Consider the following 24,123-nt stretch of genomic DNA (forward strand, 5'->3'; position numbering starts at 1 on the left):
GTTTCTGACAGCCATTGCATACTATGCTGATCTGCTCTGGGACACAAAGTAAACAATGTGGAATGCTCCTGTTGTTGAACGCAGAGGCTGAGGGGAGGGGGGCCAGGGGCTGATGTCAGGGTTTCCCCTTCCCCCTGCCTCAGGTCTGGTTGCCTCTTGCCGCTGTCTGAACTTAAAAGACAGCATGCTGACAAACACTCTGTCTTCCCAAAACACACTCTGTCTCCCCCACTCCCACCCCATACACACATACACATTCCCTTTCTCTGGAATTTGCTTGTTACCTCTTTCTTTTATTAAAAAGATGAGTGAAGGAAACACACTGACAGGGAAATATTTATAGCAGCCACCTACAGCTTAAGCTCTTCACCCTTTGTACATCTGCTAGGAAAGGAATGTAAATGTGAGTTGAAGCTGCACACAGGTAATAGAATAGAGGTAACACAATTAAGGGGATTGGAAGGGAAAATACCAAAGTGTCTCTAATGTGTAAGGCTTATTCAACTACCTCAGACTGTAACCCCTACGTTTGTAAGGGAAGCTTCTTTTGCTGAGTAGAAACCTACCTCCAGACCATTAACACAGTTTGCTGTTTGGCGTTTGAGGAAAAGATTTAATACTTCTTCAAATATTATTGGCACTATCCCTTTGTGTCTGCCTTCTATGTCCTGGTAAAACATAAGGATTTAAGAGACTTTTATTGCTGTTCAGACATGCCTCAGTTACCTTGACAACCACTTTGGACCTTTATCTGTTTGGAGGTCAAACACTAAAACATTTCTTCAGGGCAGAACTGTCATTCAGTAGGTAGTTGAATTAGGGGAGGGAAGAATAGGAAGCTAGGCAAACAAGAAATGAGCTTAAGCCATTGATTAAATCTAAGTCTATTGGACTTTGTTGTGGGAAGCAGGAGCTGTGCACAGTGAACAATGCAGATTCTTGGGTGTGGTTTTGAAGTTGGTGAGAACACATGAATTGCAAGAGTGAGGTCTTCTCAACAGAGCATCTCTGATAGCACGGCTCCCAGACACTCAAATGGAGCAGGATATTTCTGTTACTCTCCAGCCATGTAGGCGTAAGTGGAGCATGAATAAAACTCCCCCATTATCCCTCTTTTTTTTTTCCTTCCCCCACCCATTTTGCCCCAGATGCAATCTGTACAAAGAAAAATTAGCCCTTGTTAGCCAGGAAATGAAAGGTCATGAATCTTACGTTTTGATCTCTCATTTGGCTTTACAGTACAGGGCAGCATCCTTTAGGCTTGAATGTTGCTCTTGTAATAATTAATGTTATGGTATCAGGCTACTGCTGTGCATTTTATTCGGTTGCAGACTTTTAAATATACACGTAATAGCCTAAAATGTGTTAAAATACATAAGTAGTTAAGGAATACTTTTACACTGTGAGGGTTTCTAAAGATCATGTTTGAAAATGTTTGAGAAACCTGCCATACAAAGTTATTTCTTGATGTAAATCTGGCAATGAAAGTAAAAGTGTCAGTAATTGTAAATTGTAGATGACCCTAAGGAGAAATCCTGCTGGACAGCTAAGGATTCATGAGTTCAGGGAGGGAGCTAAGAGGGGAGAAGGAAGGAAAGATCTCTGAATGAAAGACCTCTGAGAAGCTTTTTTTTTTTTTAAAGCATACATAATAGTGTGGAGTGGAACATATGGGAATAAATAGGACTTCGCATTCCAGGTGCAGTCAAATGGACAAGCCAGAGACTGAACAGACGACCAGACAACACCCTATTAGTAGTAATTTTGTCTTGTCATAGGAATTCTAACCAGTAGCTTCTGAGGTAACCAGTGTCAGAGCCAACAAAGGGCATTCTGTTTTACACAGTGGAAAAACTGGATATGGAAGAAAAACGGCTGGTACTGTTGAAAAGACTAATTGGCTCAAATCTAATTTCAGGCCAATACAGATTTGACAGGGTTCCTTCATAGGTTGCTGGCATGAACACTGCAGTATGCATTCACTAATATGTTGAAGTTTTTAAAAATATTTTGCATCATAACTAATACAATCTCTCATTGATTTAAACCTTTTTTACATTCTTCTCTTCCTCAGAAAATATGTGTTGTCCTTTCACATTGTGATTCAAGAGTTCTAATCACCTGGTCTGAAGCTTGGCTCTCAAATGTGGCTAGATTAGTTTGCAACTGGGAAACTTTCAAGATTGTCAATGAGCATATTTTTATCTGTAATAATGTCAGTTTAAAAGAAACTCATATTTCTTTGTCGCTTTATCTTGGTCCCTGGTTTAAATCAAGTTCCAGGCATAAGTAACCAAAAATTATTACCATCAGGATACTTATGCTAGCCTAGGTGAAATAGTTGATAGTGGTTTCCATCCAGTTTGTAGTGGGCCGTTTTCCACAACACACAAACCACTCTCCCAATTAACCTCCATGTTGGTAGTCATGGACTTCCTCACCAATGATGCTTTTCTGTGTATCCTCCATTGCTGTAGCACCGGTGGGAGCATTAAAAGTAGACAAGATGCTGGCATTTTTATCACTGTATCATATGCCTCTGCTCAGAGTAGGTAATTAAAGATTCAGGTAGCCAGTCTGCGCTACTACTTCCTCCATTGCTTGAGTGGATGGAGCTGCTAAGCAGCACTGGGTATGTCTCCGCAGCATTTTGGACTGAGCAGTAGAGAGCCTCCCAGCATGAATCAGCAAACTTTGGTGTAAGGAGGCTCACACTAGTGCTTTTAAAAATAGCTGTATAGACAGTGCCTTGAAGTCATGGCTTGGGCTGGAGGTTGGAGTCTGAAGCCTACTGTCTTGGTATAATTCCCCACTCTGAACCTTAGTGTCCAAAAGATGGGGTACCAGCATGAATTCCTCTAAGCTCAATTACCAGCTTAGTACTTGTAGCGCTGCCACCAACCAGGAATTCCAGTGCCTGGTACACTCTGGTCCCCCCCAAAACCTTACCTGGGGACCCCCAAGACCCAGTCCCTCTGGATCTTAACACAAGAAAAGTAAACCCTTTCCCTCACCATTGCCTCTCCCAGACTTCCCCTCCCTGGGTTACCCTGGAAGATCACTGTGATTCAAACTCCTTGAATCTTAAAACAGAGAGGAAAATGCACCTTCCCCCCGCCTTCTCTCTCCCCCTCCCAGACTCCCTGAGAGAGAAAGTAATCCTAACACAGAGAGAAATTAACCTTTCTCTCCCCTTTCCCTCCTTTCTCCCCACCAATTCCCCGGTGGATCCAGATCCAGTCCCCTGGAGTCTCACCAGAATAAAAAAAACAATCAGGTTCTTAAACAAGAAAAGCTTTTAATTAAAGAAGGAAAAACAGTAAAAATTATCTTTGTAAATTTAAGATGGAATAGGTACAGGATCTTTCAGCTATAGACACTGGGAATACCCTCCCAGCCTAAGTATACAAGTACAAATTAAAATCCTTTCAGCAAAATACAAATTTGAACTCCTTCCAGCCAAATATACATTTGCAAATAAAGAAAACAACCATAAGCCTAACTCGCTTTATCTACCTAGTACTCACTATTCTGAACTTATAAGAGCCTGTATTGGAGAGATTGGAAAGAAACCTGGTTGCACGTCTGGTCCCTCTGAGCCCCCAGAGTGAACAACAACCAAAATCTAACAGCACACACACAAACTTCCCTCCTTCAAGATTTGAAAGTATCCTGTCCCCGATTGGTCCTCTGGTCAGGTGACAGCCAGGCTCACTGAACTTAACCCTTTACAGGCAAAAGAGACATGAAGTACTTCTGTTCTATTAACCCTTGACTATCTGTTTATGACGCCTACCCATAGGCTTCAAAGCCTGAGGCACAACTTTCTATGTGTACAGCTATTTAAAATTTAGAGCATAGCATGAGTCCTCCTAGCCCAAGTATGTTGACTCAGGCTAGAAGGCTCATTCCTGTTCAATCCAAAATGTTGTGTAGATATACCCGCTGAGATGTGAAACAATAAACCCATTCTGGACAAGACAGAGAGGTCAAGGATTGAATGGACATGAAAAGCGAATTCATAGTTCTAGTCTCTCTCTTCATATTAAATGTACAGTAAATGTGTGCCACAGTTTGATCTTAGATATAATTCTTGTGTATCACTTTACTAAAACTAGAGTTTGGATATGAACTAAGTGTCCTCAAATGATTGTGAGACATGATCAGTGAAGCATGAAACGAACTGCTCTTTTGGTCCAGAATTTCATTTTTATGCCATGTTGCCCTGTAAACCTGTTGAATAATACGCTTTGGGGTGGAATGGGATGTCTGTTGACAATGCCTCATTATACTGAGGCCCAATTCTGAATCTTGGGATGAATGTAAGTGATATGTGATTTTAACCTGGATGTTGATAAATGGAAGAGGGTTCAGAGAAGAGTTATGAGAATGATTAAAGGATTAGAAAACATGCCTTTAGTGATAGACTCAGAGTTCAATCTATTTAGCTTAATGAAGAAGAGGGTGAGATGATTTGATTATAAATATCTACATAGGGAACACACATTTAATAATGGGCTCTTTAATCTAACAAAGAAAGGTATAACATCGTCCAATGGCCAGAAGCTGAAGCCAGACAAATTCAGACTGGAAATAAAGTGTCAGTTACTCTTATGGTTAAAAATCAACCATTGAAACAACTTACCAAGATTCTTGTTAGAATCTGTCACTGACATTTTAAATCAAGATGGGATATTTTCCCAAACGATACGCTCTAGGAATTATTTTGGGGAAATTCTCTGGCATGTGTTACACAAGAAGTCAGAATGGATTATCACAATTGTGCCTTCTAGCCTTGGAATCTATGAATCTATAAAGTGAAGTGAGAACCAAATTCTTTCCATAGGGTTACTGAAAACTTTGTTTCAAAACTAAACTGATTATGTATGATTCAGAAATTACAAAGCCTGCACTTCCTAAATATGTGTAGGTACAAAATAGATCTGGTGCCTTGTCATCTGTGTTGTGTGAAAGTGAGTGCTTGACCATCTTAGAGTAATGGTCAGTGGTTAAACCTTGCCTTACAACAGCCATTCGGCACATACACAGCATAATTTATTTTTTCTCTTCCTTTGTTTTGAAGAATATTTTGCATTAAAGTAGGAAAGTTTCTAGACTAACACCTGCTGCATACTTGCCTCCTAAACTTAAAATCCTCCTAGTGTAATATCTCCACAACTGCCACTTTTGACATCGTTGTGAGGGATAGTTGGCTTCGTGTCATCAGGTCATACCAGGGCAATGTGTGTGATTTTAAAGAAAGAACACTTGAATGATTATGACAATTATGTGGTAGTGATAAAACAGGCCTTAAAGGATTTTTGGGACTGTTTGAACAGCTGTCAGACTTAGGACTGTCCTGCAAAAATCAGGTAGTATGGTAATTCTGTATCTGATGTTTCTACATACAGATTGTGGCTTCAGATAGGGGGGAAAGGATTAGAAGTGTTAAGTTTAAAGGGTTTGGTGTTCTGCCTTGAAATAGAGTGAAACAAAAATGAAATATCGAGCAATGTCAGAACTGTCTTCAGAACGTTTAATTTTTTTAAAAATCACAACTTTACTATCTGTGCATACCTGATTGCTGTTGGACTTTGTGTAGATTTAGATGCATTAATGTAAGTATGAAGTTAGTGATTTCAACTTCATTCAAAAGGGTCTTAGTTTCTCTTGAACTAGGGACAGTCGTATGTCATATTTACAGCCTTGTGTGTTTACATATGAACTGCACAGCTTTTGACAATTGGAATTTCCGGTGCAAATGCTAACACAGCCTTTGCTGTGTAACAGAAGTGCAAAGAGAGGGGAACACTGCCATTTTCCAGGACATCTGGAGTGGTGACAGTTTGTTTCAAAGTAAATTGAACAATGTTGATAACTTAGTGGGCTGGTTTTGCTTGGTAGCTCAAACAGTGGACATTCAATATTCCTCTTGGGATCCCACAGTCAGATTAAATACCCAGATCTTCATTCCTAACCATCTTTGCTTTCAGTCAGACTTGCTATTTTCAAATGTTAAAGGGACATTGTAATTTTAAATTTGGCCCAAAATGTAGACTTTTGTAAAAGAGAGATTTTTCCAGCCCAGTAGAAGTGTTTAAATTCATTTATTTTAAATTCAAACAGACTTTTTAAATGACTGTTTCTCTTTTGTTCACCATCCAAACACAGTTCTGAGATGTTCAAAATGCAACGGACCCCAAGCTAAAGTGAAACTGACTTGCACTGATATTGATTTTCATTTTCAAAGCTGAGAAAATAATGTAAATACAATACAAGTTTCATTGGATTTTTAGAATTTTCAATGTTCTCAGCAGGCGGGCATATCACAATTTTTAGGCTAGGAGATATTAGGGTCTGGATTCAATTTGTGCAACTGCTTTCAAAAGAAAAAGGGAAATTAAATTGCTGAGAGAGCCATTTTTATTCCACTGGCATTCCCCTAACCAAGGTGGATTTGATTTAAATCACTGGTCAGGAAGACTCGATTTAATCATGTATTTATACATAAATTGTATACATTCTTGTTGGTTGTTATAACCTTAATACATAGTCTTCACAACTCAGAGACAGATGTAGGTTTCATTTTTAGAAGGTACACACTCTGTATATTTTTAAGTGACTTACTTGAAAACTTGTCAGATTTGTTTTACAGCTGTATCAGAAAATGAATGATTGTTTGGTTATTTCATTCACCAAACGTAATTGAAGCAGATATTTATGAAGGTGAGAGGTGAACTATCTTCAATTCAACAGGCTAATCATTAATATTTGGAGGATTTTCTTACCATGCTGTATTAGGAGGAGAACATCACCTGACAGACAGACATTTAAATTGTTTTATTTAACTAAAACAACAACGTTATGTAGTCTGGATTTTTTTTCTTCAGCCACAAACATATAATAGTTCAACAAAACAAGCATTTGAATAGAGTTAAACATTCCAGTTTTTTAAAATCAGGTTTGTGGTTTTTTTAAAATTATTTTAACAAAAATAGTTCAATGAAATACCTTTTTTAAAAAAACAAAAATTAAATTGATTGTTAGCCAGGTCAACATGAGAAACATAAAATATTGGCTTCTGCAGCTAACTCAGTCAGTCATCTCACCTTCATTTTGCTGTTTGTTCATAATCTGGAAAAGAAAAACAAGCTTTCCTGATTTTGCAGTTCCCAAACGTTTTCTCAGTTTGGAATGAATTAGTCCAAAAGAAGAAAATATTCTTTCTGCACGAGCAGAAGAAGTTTATCACTTCAGCAGTCTCTGAATCCAAGTGCTTAAATAACTTCCACCAGTTCACTGGGTGTGACTTTCTTTAAAACATCAGCAAACATATATTTCTTGAATGGTTCTTATTCCCAAACTGAGTCTCTTTTACGGCCTGCTGCCATTATATGTTTTCCCTTCTAGTGAGAGAATAGTATGGTAGATCTCAAATCAATGAAGGCTACGCTCAGAAACACCTCAAGACTTCTGGAATATGCTGCTCAAGCAGTTTCATTTTTGTTTCTACTGCTTGTCCCTCCCTTCTCAAGTTTATGTCCAAACTTCTCCTTGTCCAGATCTAGTCCGCCCCCAACAATCTTCTGTTCATTGAACTTTCTGAAACTTTGCACTTTAAGAGAGATAAGGGATTGACTCTGTGTACACAAATTTGCAGAGGGACAACAGGGTTATTTCTCACCTCTATATATTATTTATTTTAAAACATTTTTGCAGTTAAGAAGCATGTTATCTCTGGAGACACAAATCCACAGTTTGAGAACTGCAAAACTAAGCATCTCTGATGGTATCTTCTAGCCTGAGCAGTGAGTCCCATTGGGTAGATGGAAAGAGTAACCTAAATAATCTATAGAGAAGCCCTTAGAACCCCATAAAATTGGGTCCCTAATCCATGAACTATTGGAACTCATTTATAAAACTTTTTTCTTAAATATTATATTGCCTCATACTATAGAAATAAGAAATTATAATCCCTATTCCATGATGATATCTTTGAGCTATATTGTATCTTAATTAAAACTGTTTTTAAATAAATTTTTTCCTCAAAAAGCATTTTATCAAAAAAATCCAATTTTAAATCTGATTTTTATTTACAGCAATAACTAACACATTTTGAGTTCTTGATACAAAATTCTTATCAATGCAGAAATTGTCCAACAAACACTTGAAGCAAGACTCTTTAGTAAAGGTACACTTGTAATTGGAATACAGGCTTTGGAATACAAAAATAATTTGCAATTAAACATGGTCACAAACCGCTGAAATATCTAAATGTACTAACTACTAAATATATAGACTGCTCCAGTCTTGACTAATGCCATCTAGTTGATAAAATGGGGGCACTTTGTAGGTTTGTGCTAGTACTGTAATCTACCAGTAAGCATTTATTAAACACATGTAGTGGGATTATCCTAGAATACAGTGTTTCTGGAAACAAGTGCTTAAATCAGCCTGACTCTAGGCTCTCCCCTACAAACTAATATATGTGGCTTACCGAGGGTAAATAACATCAATACATACAAAAGTAAGTTAATCCACTTCTGTACTTTTCTCCTGATAACTGCAAGGCAGTCTTTTTCAGCCCAGTGGTCTTGCCCCTTTTGGTAAGGTGGTTGTATACAAACTGCTTGTATGAAACATAATAAAAATGACCTTTTCCTCTGTTTTTGTTGATTTATATACTGAAAGGACAAAATGATCTAACCTATAATTCCTCATAACTCTTTCTATTCACCCATTATGTTGCAGTTCCTTCTGTCTTTCCTAAGTGTTATCTACTTATACTGCTCTTCACCTTATGTTTTTTCTTGCCTTCTCTACCTGTGCCTCTCTCAAATTTAATGTTCAAAAATTCAGTTTTAAGATAAAGTAGCTGTTGTGCCAAAAAACATTGATATCTAAGCTGCCTCTTTAAAGTTTTCTCTAACTACACTATTTGGTGGGCAGAAACCATGAGAAGTGAACATGGCTGAGGGGGTATATCCCTTCTGGATGACAGACGGCAACAAAAGATGCTGCTCTTGACAGATGCTCCTGACTTGCTGTGAGCCTTGTGGTAGATAGGAGGATATGCCTAGATAAATGTCATTAGGATGTGTGGAGAGAGAATAGGAGGTGGTAGTGGGGTGAGAGTCTGAGAGACAGTCATAACCCAGCATTTGCCCTTTATTAACCATTCCACTTTGCTGTGTTTGGATTTTCTAGGTGCACCAGAGGCTTTTTCCATGGCAGAGCTTGAGAGTGGTGCATTGCAGTACAGTAGTGCCCTCTGATGGTGAGTTTTGGAAAAGAATTTTTAGTCTTGTTTCTGAATAACTTTCCAACGCAAAGCAACAGAGTCCTCTGGCACCTTATAGACTAACAGAAGTATTGGAGCATGAGCTTTTGTGGGTGAATACCCACTTCATCAGACGTCTGTCGAAGTGAGTAGGTCTGACGAAGTGGGTATTCACCCACAAAAGCTTATGCTCCGTCTGTTAGTCTATAAGGTGCCAGAGGACTCTTGTCGCTTTTTACAGATCCAGACTGACCCTGCTACCCTCTGATACTTTCCAACTCAGATCACCCAGTGTGACTGACTGTTTTTTCCTGTGATGCCGTCCAGTTTTTCTCCAAGGACTGGGGTGGGGGCGGAGACGTAATGGCAATGCTAAGACAACAGCAGTATGAAATACAGATCATAAAGTCGCTTGTGTAAAATTAAAAAAAAGGACTGCCCCTATATCTTTTGCTGAAGGTTGGATAAATGCATGCACATAATCCTTCTAGGGCAGCTGCTCCTTCTCTTTCCCTGAGTTTTCCCTAGTTCTGTTTCACCACGGTAGCACCCTCCTCCTAGGAAGGAAGGAGGAAGATAGAAGGATTTTTTGTTTATCATCAGTTTCATTTCCTGACTTGAGAAGAGATTGGTCATTTACTTCAAAAAGGCTTGATAAAATGTTCATGCTCAGAAACCATACATCATGTCCACAGTCCACTTCATTTGCTCATGAGAACAAGGAGTCTTGAAGGTCACTCATCATCTTACAGAATGCCATTTATCTGTGCCACTAAACCAATCCTTGGCTTTCTTTTGCAAAATAGCTGCTGAGCCCCAAGTATAGCACAATTTTACTTTTACTCTTCCTATATCTTTCGTTTTCCTCTCACCAAACAAGCCGTAGCTTTTCATACCAGCTCCCTCCAGAGCCAGTCTGTGCTGCTTTTGAAATAGCTGAAGGGGGACACCAGTCCAGCAAAGCATCTCCTTGCCTCACTCCACCTGTGTACTTCTAGGTCAACAGAGTCTGGGAAAGCTGTGGAGGCAATGCAAAGGATCAGCCACGTTTTACCCCAAAAGCGATGAAATGATAGTTCCAAGAGATCAAAATTTACAAACTGACATTAAAAACTTCCATGTTACAAACTGCAAATGAAGGCACACCTTATAAATGTTACTTTAATTTCATGTTATTAAGCAGGCCACCAATCCAGAACAAAAACATTGTCACAATCTTTGACAAGCATATTTAGATTTATTGTTATACAAGTCTGTACAGGGCAGTGGTTCTCAAACTTATGTGCTGGTGACCCCTTTCACATGACAAGCCTCTGAGTGTGACTCCCCACCCATAAATTAAAAACACTTTTTTTAAAATATATTTAACATCATTATAAATACTGGAGACAAAGCAGGGTTTGGGGTAGAGGCTGACAGCTTGTAATCCTCCATGTAATAACCTCGCGACTCCCCCGCCGAGTTTGAGAATCCCTGGATAGGGAGTGTATGTTACATTCTTTTTACATTTGCGTGCAGTGAAAGAAGTAATTGCCACACGCAGGAGTGTGTCTGAAATCTCCCACAACACAGCCATGCAGTTTCAAGCTAAAAGAAGCATTAATATACATTCTTGCCACCCCCCAAAAATTGTAAGTGGATCAGAGTTCAAAGGGGTCATTGCCAAAGTTCCTTGTGCTAGATCTTCATTTATATGTACATTTGAAGAAAAATCTTTGGAGAGCACTTTTGTAGTCTTGTATCCCAGAATAGGTCTGCAGGTTAGTGAAAACATGCAGTATAACAAGTGCCCAAATTGCAAATATTTCCTGCTGAGAGAATGAATAGCCCAAAAGCTTTGTGTAGATCTGGGAATCTTAATTAAATTGGTGGATAAACTAAATATAAGATAAACCAGTCACAGTTTGATGAAAGTGTCATTTGCAAAGAACTATAGTTAACCTTTCTAATATCCACTTTTACAAAACTAGCTTTAAGAAAGGAAGAATATAATTGTCCAGCAAAAATTCATGCTAAGTAGTCTTCTGCTATAATTATATGCTGTACCCAGTATTTTTATGTGACAAATATTTAATAAACAGTGAATGTACTTAAAGTGCAGTTGTACCAACTACTTACTCAATCCTTGCTTTGATCATTTATTCATTACTAAAGCGGTTTCCTCTTTTTTTTTTTTTTTTTTTACAGTCAAAGGGCTCAGATACTGAGCTTTTCAATAGTGTCAGTGTGTGACATAAGGCAAGGGAATCTGTTGCTAGAGAAGGTAATCTCTAGTGAAATGAAGGTCCTAGTGCACCAAAATCATGTTACAAAATGAAAACAGAAGACTTCTACTTCTACTTCTATGTCTGCTTTATGGCTACATAGCTCATGATAACTGTAGACAGTGCTTGTGCAGGATGACCCAGTGTGCTAGTGAGAGTTGCTGCTTTTCATATACAAACTTAAACATTGAGTGTAGCCAGTGAATACATATAGAATAAGACTAGCATTTACAAGCTAAATTTAGGAACCAGATATAACAATACGTTTTAAATGAACCAGGGAGGGTGAACAAAAGGATGGACAGGTGCAATTTTGATAAGATTATGCAATTATCTAGGCTAGTTTGTGTATGACTTGATGAATTCTGAATCATTTAGTCTTTCTCACAGTGTACTTTGGTATTTCACTTTATTCCTTCAAGTAATTTTGTTAAACGTTCAACCCTAAGTATGAGTTTGACATGCCCATGTTTTTTAATATTAATGTTGAATACACTTCCCAAGGTAATACTGACCACATTTTCTTAAAAAACAAAAGAACACACCACACTGCATTTTTGAAGCTTACATTTACAAAGTTAAAATTTCAGATAGAGTGTGCAAGGATGAAGTTCAGTCCCCCCGCCCCCAACTCTAGCTGCTGAACTGGAGGTTTTCCAAAAATCTTGGTGTTTTCATTAATTTTGACTGGTTTACAATTTAAAAAAAAAAAAGTAGGAAAATTGTGTACATGAAATAGTATATGCATGACATTACTTTTAAATGCATGATACAAGTTAGAGTATTGGTTTAAAATTAATCCAGAGTGACATGCTAAAATAAACATTTTGTACTCAGTGATTACATATGCCTCCCAATCCTATGGGTCACATACCACACAGGGTATACCACAAAGGACTGGGTCTGACAAAGATAGCCAACCAGTATGCAGTATCTCATTATACAACTACCTCTTTGACTTTTTCCCATATCAATTCCCTGAGGCCTGACGTTTCTATTTCTTGGAATCTGTTGGGTTGGAAGTATTGAGGTCCTCAGTTTCATTCTTACCTGAGGCTTTTTCCCCCAGTAGTAAAGGTTTGACAAGGCCTGACCTTTACTGGAAGATAGGAGGATCAGCCATGATCCTGCTGAATTATGGGCCTTTTCCAGCTGTAAATAAGGTTTCAGAATTTTTTTTTTTTAAAGTTCATTGTATAAGGTGTTGTGAAGAAGACACAGTGTAGTCACAGTCCAGTGTAACTGAACCAGTCATCCTAAGGAAATGAATTACTGTTTCTGTGGCTTCATCTACACTTGAAATTTTTGGGAAATCTTATACTGGTGCTAGCAATTGAGGGTACTGCTAGTATAGACTTGTTTGCAGCATTTTTATTACTGTCATCTAGATCTGCTTTGAGCAGATGGTGATGAAAATGCCAATGGTCAGTTTACACACTTCCACCAGTGCTAGAGACAATGGAACTACACTTGTCCTATTGCAAATGTGGAAGGTTATCAGAAAATTGCTAGTGTAGAGACAACTTGAAACAGCATCCCCTCATTGTTTCCAGTAATGGAGAAGGTTCATTCCAGTAATGGAGAATGGCTATGTGATCAGTCTAGCATTTAAAATCCAACATTTTTTACATTGTACTAGAGCCTAGCACATACTTTCTCATGGTCTCCAGGCTTATATATCATTTGTATACGATTTTATATTATGTTGTATGCATATCAGCCACAGGATCAATTCATATTTTGAAAAAACATAATATTAATATTTTAATATTTGGGGGGGGAAATGAACTATTTAACTTCATCCAGTTGTCACAGAATTGCTTCTGAGCTAATTTCTCCACAGTAGAAAAATCTGCTTATATCAGTTCTAGAAAATTGCCATCAGCTTTTTGCACTTTTCCAGTGTGGTTTGTTGTTTTTTAATTAGTGTCTCCTAATACCAATTTACATTCTTAAAAGAGAAGATAGGAATAGTGTTTTCAGTTGAGTTAGTTTTAATAAATTGATCTCATTGGTTCCCCCCATCCTTTCAGGAAAAAAACCCCAATAATGTAGACACTGGGACCTCAAAAATTCAGGGATGTTTTCTGTAAGGAGTATTCTTTCCCAACACAGGGGTCAGGTCAAAGACATGTGAGACTAGGGCATCATCTGAAATTAAAATATTTCCAGTCTCTGATGTAACAGTTTGTGCTATCAGCGTGGAGTATAACAGAAAATATGAGTGTGAATTATGTGAAAAGTCAATAAGAAGCACCATATATTGAATAACTTAAGAGGTCTCTGATAAGCTATCTCCCAAAGGTGAAAGCAAATTTTTTTCTTTTGGCTTGGGAAAATAATCTTGGTCTTCTGCCATGATTTTGTGAGAGCCCAGGAAGGTCATTAATAATAATTTGCTGAAAAACACTGAATGTTTTGAGGCATAAACTTTTAACCAATATATAAGCTCTTTACCATATACATTTCTACAGACAATTACAGTTTTTCCCTTGCTCTCTCTAAGTGTAATGGTTTAGAAAAGAAAATTATGTATCCCTTCCTTCCAGTGAAGTGCAAATTTTGATGCAGGAGAATATGGATACCCTGACACTTTAGGAAGTGGTATTTATTCTAGTCAGGACTGTTTTACAGCTGCATAAGTAATATGAGTTTACTTTGAACAACTGACACTCTGCATATAGATTACATCATCAACAACCACCTGCATATTTTCATCAAACCACATAAAATAAAACACAATATTGAACCTGTGATGGTATAAATTGAGTGTTTTTAAATTCAAGTTGTAGATCTCCAAGTACCCTGATGAGGTTCACTGTAAGTCAGAGAGCTGAATAAAAAGTAGCAAAAGAAATGTTACTATAGAAATCCTAGCAGTTTAATGCAGGCTCTGATCCATAGACAGATCTCAAACCATTGGGAGTTATAAATGGAGGTTCCCAATTGCTTATTGGAATAGAAAGACACAAACTCTGCTTCTCTCAATGATGAGCTTCAGCAAAGGACAAGGAATTTAGCCACATGACCTGTTAACTTGGGTAAGTAAACTTATGTTCTCTAGAGCACAAACTAGCATTAAAGAGAAGGAAAGGTGGTGTGTTCTGACAGTAATTCTGTGTATCCAGCCTGAGAACCAGATCATGCAACTTCAGTGGAGAGTCCGTGGTATAGTTAAATTATGGTTGACATTTTGCTAGAATGTCAGGACTAAAATCTTTTTTCTGATTTCCTGAAACAGTTTTGTTACCTTACAAATCAGCCCTTGGTTTGTGCAATGTTTAAAACAAAAACAAAAAAGAAACCCTACATTTTTCAGGGATAATACTATTATCACAGGTTTTTCATCTCTGTAATGTTGTATGTTGCATCATTTTGTTTCTCCTAAGATTTTATGTCAAATGATATAAATCAAAATGGTATACAGGTCTGAGTTATTCTCTGTAACCTCATGCTTCACTGTTTTGGGAGCTGAATATTCATTTAATCAAGTTTTTGTAGTATTCTGGTTGAATATTGTGATTTGTTTCCCAGAGGCAGCATTCAAGTACAGCTACTAGTTCCTTAATATTTTGGGGGCTCTTCTTGACTTTGTACTATCACCGTAGGTGAGCACACCTTGTCATTGTACTGAATTACAATGTACGGGCCTCCACTTTAGATGCAGTTTCCTCAAACACACATGATAACTATGAAACTGAGGTTATACATAACTTTCTTATGGAATTTAAACATGCCTTATAGGTGCTTCTGGTTGCCATACTGTCCCCTTGCCTTAAGTCTTTATTACACTTTTTAAAGATGCAGTTTAGCATTAGAAGCTGCAATTCTTGCATTTGTAGTTCTGTTTGCCCCTTTACCTAGGTGCGATGCATTGCATTTACTCACAGGTATTTGTTTGGCTTGAATCTAGATTGTTGCTGTTCAGACTTAGTTCCATGGCTTCCTTTCATGTCTTAATTCCACACATGCTAATGCAACATTAACCTTCCATTCTATGCAGTTTTCTGCTCCACTTACTTATGATACACTGTTCAGTTTGTATGGGTGTTTTTGGCATGTCTCCTACTGATATTTCTGAAGGGGCATGGTCCCAGTTTCAGTCCAATAGTTTGAAAGGATGAGTAATACAGGCAGGGTGATCATTTTGCAGCAAGCCTGTGAAGAGTAGTGCAAGGCATGTCCGCAGCACAACTGTCTGTATACTGATCTACTCATAGAAATTGCATCAACTTAACTAGATCCCTTTCTAAATAACTTCACTTAAATCAGTGCATCTCTCCCTTGTGTAGACACTGCTAAATCAGTTTTGGTTTTAGCAGTCCTTAAACTGATTTAAGAATAGTAACACCAGGAAGTTGTACCAATTTAATTAAATTTATTTAGAAAATGATTGTTAAACAAGTGCAGAGTTTTTTTGCAGGCCTGAGATACTATTAAACTAATGTTGGACTAGATAGACTGTACTATAGGTGCCTGAATTTTATCTTCAGACATGGTGAATACTATGCAATCAACAAAAGATAACATTTTCATTTTTTCGTAACATAAAAATTCAAAGAGCATGAAGTTTTGCATATTTTTAAAGATATATACTGCTAACCTTCTATATTCCCATACTTTTAGTCAGCAACTGTTACTTGGAAAACTTGACCAACTAATAATGGGTAGGTAGGCAGCTTTATTTTATACTTCTCTAATTCCATCTGTTCATTTTAGAGCGTAAGCTGTTGGAGCAGGGACTGTCTTTTTATATGTGGACAGCCCCTAGTACAATGTGGATGCTGTGGTCATGCAAATAATAAAATAACTTGCTTAACTTACGTTTGGGACAAGGAATTATATGATTCGCACAGAAATCCTCATGCACCTGTGTGAAAATGCACCCCAGAACACTTAAGAAATTGAAAAATCCTTTATCTCTAGCTTAGCCTATGGAATAATTGTCAGTGTAGGTGTTGTCTTTTCTCTCCTTCCCATTTCTATGTATGAGTGATATAGCATTAGACGGAATACCTTCTAGCTTATAAAACTGATGGAATATTGTCTCTGTGATTTCAGAATTCTGACTGTCCACTTATTGGTCCTACTTAAGGCTGATTTGTTCATTCAACACAAATAGGGAAAAATTTAATTAATCAGAGTAAAAACATAATTTATCTAAAGTATGTCCTTTTGCTGGATCTCCTAGTGTGTAATCTGTCTTTATTTCAGAGATTACAATCCGAAAGACAATCTTTTTTGTCTTGCAAAGTACCAAATGTTTGGTGCTTAGATTAGAGAACATTTTTTATCACTGCTGCTGTTAATTACCATGCACTTTTGTCCAATAGCTACACTTTCATCGTACCTCTAAGAATCACACTCCACTTTAAGACTCTCCAACAAAGCACCAGAAAGTTAATAGATGTTGTGAACTTGTGGGGAGGGAGAACTTCAGATATCCTTCAACACAAAGATTGATAAGGCTGTCTGTATAGTAATAAACAATAATTAAAAACTGGAACTTCCATTTTGATATTTAACCATCCCTGCCATGTCTTCATGGGAAAAATACAAGATTGTTACACAAGGTATTTTTTTTCCTTATATTGCATATTTGGAAATGGTCTGTCTTGAGTCTAATATTCTTTTCTCTAGACGTGACAGTGGTTTACCAAAATGGATTACCTGTGATTTCTGTGAATCTTCCATCCCGGCGTGAGCGTTGCCAGTTCACGCTTAAACCTATCTCAGACTCTGTTGGAGTGTTCTTACAACAGCTGCAGGCAGAGGACCGGGGAATTGACCGGGTCGCAATCTACTCCCCAGGTATGGTTATTTTTGCAAACAAATGGACTACCCATATCACCTTATTCCATTCAAGTATAGCACCTTTTCAGACCTTAAACTTTTTTAAAAGTAATATCTTGAACATGTTTACCAGTGGAAGTGCAGCCTCCAACATGGAGAATATTCTATTAGTTCTCTGAGTGCATGCTCATATATTTCATGGACAGGCTTGACAGTGATGTGGAGGGAGAGGGGACATTTCTAACACCAAGTTTCAACTCAGAAACTTCTTCTTGCTATACCTATAGTTTCCATCTTACCTTCGTATCTCACTCTCAAAAAAGTGATTCGTAATGAAAATTATGTGGAGCAGGAGCACACTGGCCCTTGCTTCAGCATTAGTTACTGTAACTGCGTGAATGTAACAGCTGAAACAACCTCATTTTTAGAAGTTGCATAGGTATTTGGGAGTTTAATGATTGAGGGTGTCAAAGTGGCAAAGAGGAGTTTCACATTAATACCTCTGAATGAGAATCCTTTTACCAAAAAAGATAAATCAAAGTACCATGGGGCAGTTAAAAAAACTACCTTGAAAATAGAAATATAAACATCTATTATTTAACTTGTTTTTCCTCTCCCTGCCTATTAGATCCAAATATCTAGAAAAGTGTTGATATTTTCTCACTGTGAAAATTAGGTCTTTTTTGTAAATCCATGCTTGATAGTGGCACCAGCATCCTAGTATGAGAGACTACCCATGGAGACATTCTATTGAAAGAAGTCCGAGAAGAGTCACTTTTTTTTCCTTGCTATGGAAGAGTAGGAAGGGTCTGCAGCTGTTCAGTATTTTTTCTTTAAATATATTTTTAAACCCTACAATCTAAAGTATTCGATCAGTTGAAATTCTGTTTAACGAGCAAATGGTTTTGCTTTATAGAGATGCTCCCTCATGAACTCGTGTAGATAGCCTGTGCCCTGCCTCCAAACAAGTTTTATTAATCATGCAAAGTACAGTTGCTCAGCTAAGCTTCCTTATGGCCACTGTAAGTCCTGGTTTTGGTTACCCTAGTGTCTAGACTGAAGGCATGGCAGGAGTGTACTAAAAAAACCTGATTATTTGTAGAGACTGCTAGTGACACAACTGGAGCCCTCTAATTCATTTGCAAGGAGGAGGAGTGTTCATAGAGCAAAGTACACTCAAGTACTATGCTTAGATCACCCATGGTGTATGCACGACCACAGCTTTAAAAAAGTTATTCTTCTAGCGATTGCTCATATCTATTCCAAGTAGTTGTGTGCTTGCTGTGTGCATTATCATTGTAAGGTTTTTACCCTAGTGGTACTCATCTGGTTTTCAGTGGAGACCGTGGAGTGGCGCCTTCGTGGCCATGTATATAGGTGCCTTCTTACCACCAGTGACAGTCATTGGAGCAGCTCTCATTCTTGCATTTGCAAGTGCTTCCCTACTGGTTGTCTGTCTTGTCTATTTGTAAACAGTTATGTAGCTTAGCTGTAGTTTTAGTATAAGTTAGTTAGGTTTACGTTGGGGGTCACCCCTGCAATAACCCCTTCCCCACGACTGGGGCATGCTTTGGTCTCAGGGCTTCAAGTGGAGTGGGTCATTTCGTAAGCCTATGTCCAAAGGGGGACCACGCAATTCCTGTCTTAAGTGCCTGGTTGAAAGTCGACAGGTGCAAAATCTGTAGGGGCAAGCATCCCTTCCGTCCCTCTCACCCCCACCTCCCATGAGCTGGAGGGTCTGGAAGACCCCATGCCAACAAAGGGGTCATCCTCTTCCTCCCCTGATGAGGCAGTGGCGGGGACATCCACCACATTGCCTGCCATGGACATTAGAGCCCATCAGGATCTTCTTAGGAGGGTGGTCCAAAACCTTAATTTGCAAATGGAGGAAGTCATGGAAGAGACAGACCCAATGGTGGATATTTTGGCCCCAGAAGGGCCATCGAGGGTAGCCTTGCCCCTTGTTAAAGCTATCCAAAACACTGCCAAGGTATTGTGGCACATGCCTTCCTCTATTCTACCAAGAGTCAAGGGAGTAGAGCAGAGATACTTTGTGCCATCCAAAGGATACAAGCAGCTGTTTACCCACCCCCAGCCTGGGACCCTGGTGGTCTACCATAAGGAGCGGCAGGGGCAACTGGAGCCCATGCCTAAATCCAAGGAAGCCCAGAAGCTGGACCTCTTCGGTTGGAAAGTATACTCCACCGGAGAACTCAAGCTTCGGAAAGCTAAACAGCATGTGATCCTAAGCCACTATGCTTATAATTCCTGAAACACTTTGGTGAAGTTTCAGGAATTGCTCCCAGCAGACTCATGCTCCAAATTCTCAGTGTTCCTGGAGGAGAACAAGGTGGTGACCAGAGCATCTCTACAGGCTGCCCTGGACTCCGTTGACTCAGCTTCCCGCACTATAACCACAGCAGTGACTATGAAGCACAGGTGTCTGTGCTACCTCAAGAGGCCCAAAATACAATCCAGGATCTGCCCTTCAATTGCTTGGCCCTGTTTGCAGAGCAGACTGACTCAAGGCTGCATAGCCTTAAGTACTCACAGGTGGCCCTTAAGTCCCTGGGGATTCACACACTGACCCCTCAAAGAAAGCTGTTTAAACCCCAGACTGCCACACGATTCTACGTTGTCCCTGCTAGACAAGATTTTAGTAGAAAGTAGGGCAGCAGTAACAGGAGGCGCCCATTGCAGTCCTCCTCTGGCCAGGGCTAGGGCTTGGCTAAACAGTAGTTGGGTGCAAAGCCAAACTTTTGAAGGTGCACCTGAGGACAGAGCACCAGCTGAATGCCTGGATCCTTTCCCTCCCTTCGTGAGCCATCTATCCCATCTCTACCATGTCTGGTCTCAAATCACCTCAGATCACTGTGTCCTGAGCATGGTGGAATTGGGATATTCTCTCCAATTCTGTTCCCTCCCACCCACCTTCCCCATCCCTCTTCAGGGACCCTTCTCATGAGCAACTCCTTATGCAGGAGGTGCAATCACTCTTTCTATTTGGGGCAGGAGGGGAGGTTCCTCTGGAATTCAGGGGCAGAGGGTTCTACTCCTGTGATTTTCTAATCCCCAAGGCCAAGGGTGGGCTCAAGCCTATTCTGGACCTGCGAAATCTCAGATTCATGAAGAAATTAAAGTTCTGCATGGTCTCCCTGGCTTCCATCATCCCTTCCTTGGATCTGGGGGACTGGTATGCTGCCCTCGACTTGAAAGATACATATTTTCATGTCTCCATAATCCCATCCCACAGACACTTGCTGCAATTTGTGGTCAGTTGCCAGCGCTGTCAGTTTAGTCCTCCCATTTGGACTGTCGGCAGCTCCTCGGGTGTTCACCAAGTGCATGGCAGTTATGGCGGCCTTTCTTCACAGGCACCAGGTGCAAGTCTTCCTATACCTGGAATACTGGTTCATCAGGGGCGATCTCGAGCTCAGGTGGAGGAGCATGTGAACCTGATGCAGACAACATGCCTCAGACTCTGTCTCATCCTCAATGTGGCGAAATTGACCCTGACCCCCAATCAGAGAATAGAATACACTGGGGCTCTCTTGGACTCCACCTGAGCCAGGGCGTCCCTTCTTCAGTCTCATTTTCTGACCCTGAATGACATTATCGAAGGTCTCCATCAGTTCTCAACCACGACAGCCAGGAATTGCCTAAGATTGCTGGGTCATATGGTGGCTTGCACCTACGTAATGCAGCATGCAAGGCTGCAGCTCTGCCCTCTCCAAGCATGGCTGGCTGAGGTGTAGAGGCTGAGCTGGCACCTGCTGGACAGGCTGGTCACACTCCCTCCTCGGGTCTTCCAGTCCCTCTGGTGGTGGCTACTGCTGCAGGTGGTCTGTGTGGGAGTACCTTTCTCCAAGCCACAGCCGTCACTGTCATTAGTCACAGATGCATTGATGCTGGGGTTGGGGGTGCACCTGGGTGACTTCAGGACTCAAGGTCTATGATCCCAGGCAGAACTATCACTGCACATCAATGTCAGGGAGCTATGAGCAGTGCGTCTAGCTGGCTAGACATTTCAGGTCTGTCTTCAGGGCAAATGTGTTTCAGTGTTGATGGACAACACCACAGCAACGTTCTATATCAACAAACAGGGTGGTGCTTGCTCTTCTCTCCTGTGCCAAGAAGCCCTCAAACTGTTGGACTTTTGCATTGCCCACTCGATACAGTTAGCGGCATCGTACCTGCCAGGCTCACAATATGAACTAGCCGATCACCTCAGCAAGTCCTTTCATGGCCACATATCGATCTGTTCATGACCCGGAGCAACAGGAAATGCTAGCAGTTTTGCTTCTTCCTGAACCATAGCCCCAGCTCCATCTTGGACACCTTTCTCCTCTCATAGGCAGGATAACGACTGTACGCGTTCCCACCCTTTTCTCTTATCCACAAAGTCCTTCTCAAGGTCCGGCAGGACAAGGCATCCCTTATTCTTGTAACACCGGTGGGGCCCCGCCAACACTGGTTCTTCACACTGTTAGACCTCTCAGTGGAACCTCATCACGCAGGACCAGGACTGCTTCCAGCATACCAATCTGAAGTGTCTCCACCTCACAGCACAGAAACTCCATGGCTGAACTCATTAGAGCTCCAGTGCTTCCATTCAGTTAGGGAGGTTCTTTTGGGCAGTAGAAAGCCCTCCACTCATACCACTTATCTGCTCAAGTGGAAACGGTTCTCTATTTGGTCCTCTCTGAGGGGTATCCCTCCACTCCAATCTTCAGTTCTCTTTATACTGGACTATTTACACTACTTAAAGCAACAAGGACTGGTAGCCTCAGCAATTAAGGTGCACCTAGATGCTATTTCTGCTTTCCACCCGGGTGCGGCAGGGCAATCAGTATTTCCTAGCCCCATGGTTGGACACTTCCATCGGGAGCTAGACAGACTATACCGACAGGTGAAGTAACTGATCCACCCTAGTGGGACCTCAGCCTGGTCCTCTGCAGGCTCATGGGACCCGGACCCCCTTTGAGCCTCTAGCAACCTGCTCTTTGCTCTTCCTCTCTTGTAAGGTTGCTTTCCTAGTGTCCATAACTTCATCTAGAAGGGAATCTGAGCTCAAAGCGTTAACTTCTGAGTGCCCTTATATAGTTTTCTATAAGGGCAAGGTCCAGTTGCCTTTCCCTATAAAGTAATGTTGCAGTTCCTGCTGATACAAAACAAGACATTTTCCTGCCAGCGTTCTTCCTGGAACCGCATGCCAGTGACAGGGAACGTATGCTCCATTCCCTGGACATTAGACGTGCACTGGCTTTGTACATTGAATGTACAAAGCTGTTGACACAGCTCTTCATCACCATCACTGTAAGGATGAAAGGGCTTCCTATCATCCCAACCAATTTCATCTTGGATCACGGCCTGCATCAGGACATGCTATGACCTGGCAAAGATTCTGGCCCCAGCATTGATGGTGCACTCCACAGAGTGTAGGCTTCATCTGCAGTGTTCCTGGTGCAGGTCCTCATTCAGGATATCTGCTGGGTGGCGATGTGGTTGTCTATCCACAACTTCACGTCGCACTACGCCATCACATAGCAGGGTAGGGATGATGCTGCTTTAGGTAGAGCAGTGCTCCAGTCTGCAACTCGGTGAACTCCAACACCTCCTTTGGGGAACTGCTTGGGAGTCACCTATTTGGAATTGACATGAGCAATCACTTATAGAAAAAATGATTACCTACCTTTCGTAACTGTTCTTTGAAATGTGTTGCTCATGTCCATTCCAAGACCCACCCACCTCCCCTCTGTTGGAATATCTGGCAAGAAGGAATTGAAGAGGTGGCAGGTCAGCAGAGACCTATATATACAGCCATGAAGGTGCCACTCCAGGGGGCTCCACAGCTGACTCAATGGGTACCATTAGGGGAAAAACCTTCCAACGATCGCGCACACACCTACTTGGAATGGACGCAAACAACACATCTTGAAGAACAACAGTTATGAAAGGTAGGTAACCGTTTTTTACTGTGGGGTCACAAAATGATGACACACAGAATTAGATATATCTCTAGAGAGTCTTTGATAGGAAATCCAAAAAGGAGGGACCCCTCTGGGTTGGTGGTGTCAAAGCTGTTGTCACTTCTTACATAGAGGGTGGAAGTAATCATATTTTACGCCAGCATGATTAGTAGAACCCTGCATGGATACAAAATTTGTATCTGTATCCAGCCTGCAAACATGGTCCGCAAATATAAAGCAGATATCCGCAGATTTGCAGTGCTCAAATGATTAGGTACAGGGCATCAAATGTCTGTACTATTGCAGAACATGGTAGCATGTTAGACAGCAAGACATGACTGGCTCCTGAAAGTCTTAGTTACTAGAAAGTAGTAGTTCTATAAATGATTCAGAAGCCAACTCAGTCCTTGCCAAGTTGGGAACGTAAACCAGGAGATCTTAAATGGTATGGCAGAGTACTGGCTACTAGGAAATCATTAGAGTTCCTGAATGCTTTCTTAGTCCAGAAATTTTGTAAGTAACAATGTCAGCTTCTTCTTTAACTGCAGTAACACAGGTGAATATTTTCTTCCCAATCCTTAATCAGTCCCTCTGTGATTTGTTTTTCAGATGGTACGCGAGTAGCCTCTTCAACTGGCATAGACCTCCTCCTGCTGGATGACTTCAGACTGGTCATCAATGACTTAACATACCATGTTCGACCACCAAAGAGAGGTAAAACCAATTTGTTGCATCTGAAAAATAATTTCAGAAATGTTTAGTTGCAAATTCTGCACTTAGTTATTTAAGGAGCTACTTCAGTCTCAAACTAATTGAC

The 24,123-nt window shown here is 40.3% G+C and overlaps 1 protein-coding gene across 4 annotated transcripts in view; it reads left to right on the forward strand.

The window, feature by feature from the left end:
- Positions 1-24,123, forward strand: part of MCU (mitochondrial calcium uniporter) — a 160,053-nt gene that overhangs the window by 122,217 nt on the left and 13,713 nt on the right. For 3 of the 4 annotated variants that reach the window (XM_050959637.1, XM_050959638.1, XM_050959639.1), the window contains exons 2-4: positions 9,208-9,277; positions 17,185-17,355; positions 23,916-24,020. In XM_050959637.1, coding sequence (XP_050815594.1) covers positions 9,208-9,277; positions 17,185-17,355; positions 23,916-24,020 — 346 coding nt within the window. The remainder of the gene's footprint in view (positions 1-9,207; positions 9,278-17,184; positions 17,356-23,915; positions 24,021-24,123) is intronic. The other variant, XM_050959640.1, reaches the window with a different exon arrangement.

The sequence above is a fragment of the Gopherus flavomarginatus genome, chromosome 6 (assembly GCF_025201925.1).
Source record: "Gopherus flavomarginatus isolate rGopFla2 chromosome 6, rGopFla2.mat.asm, whole genome shotgun sequence".
NCBI classification, from domain to species: Eukaryota; Metazoa; Chordata; order Testudines; family Testudinidae; genus Gopherus; species Gopherus flavomarginatus.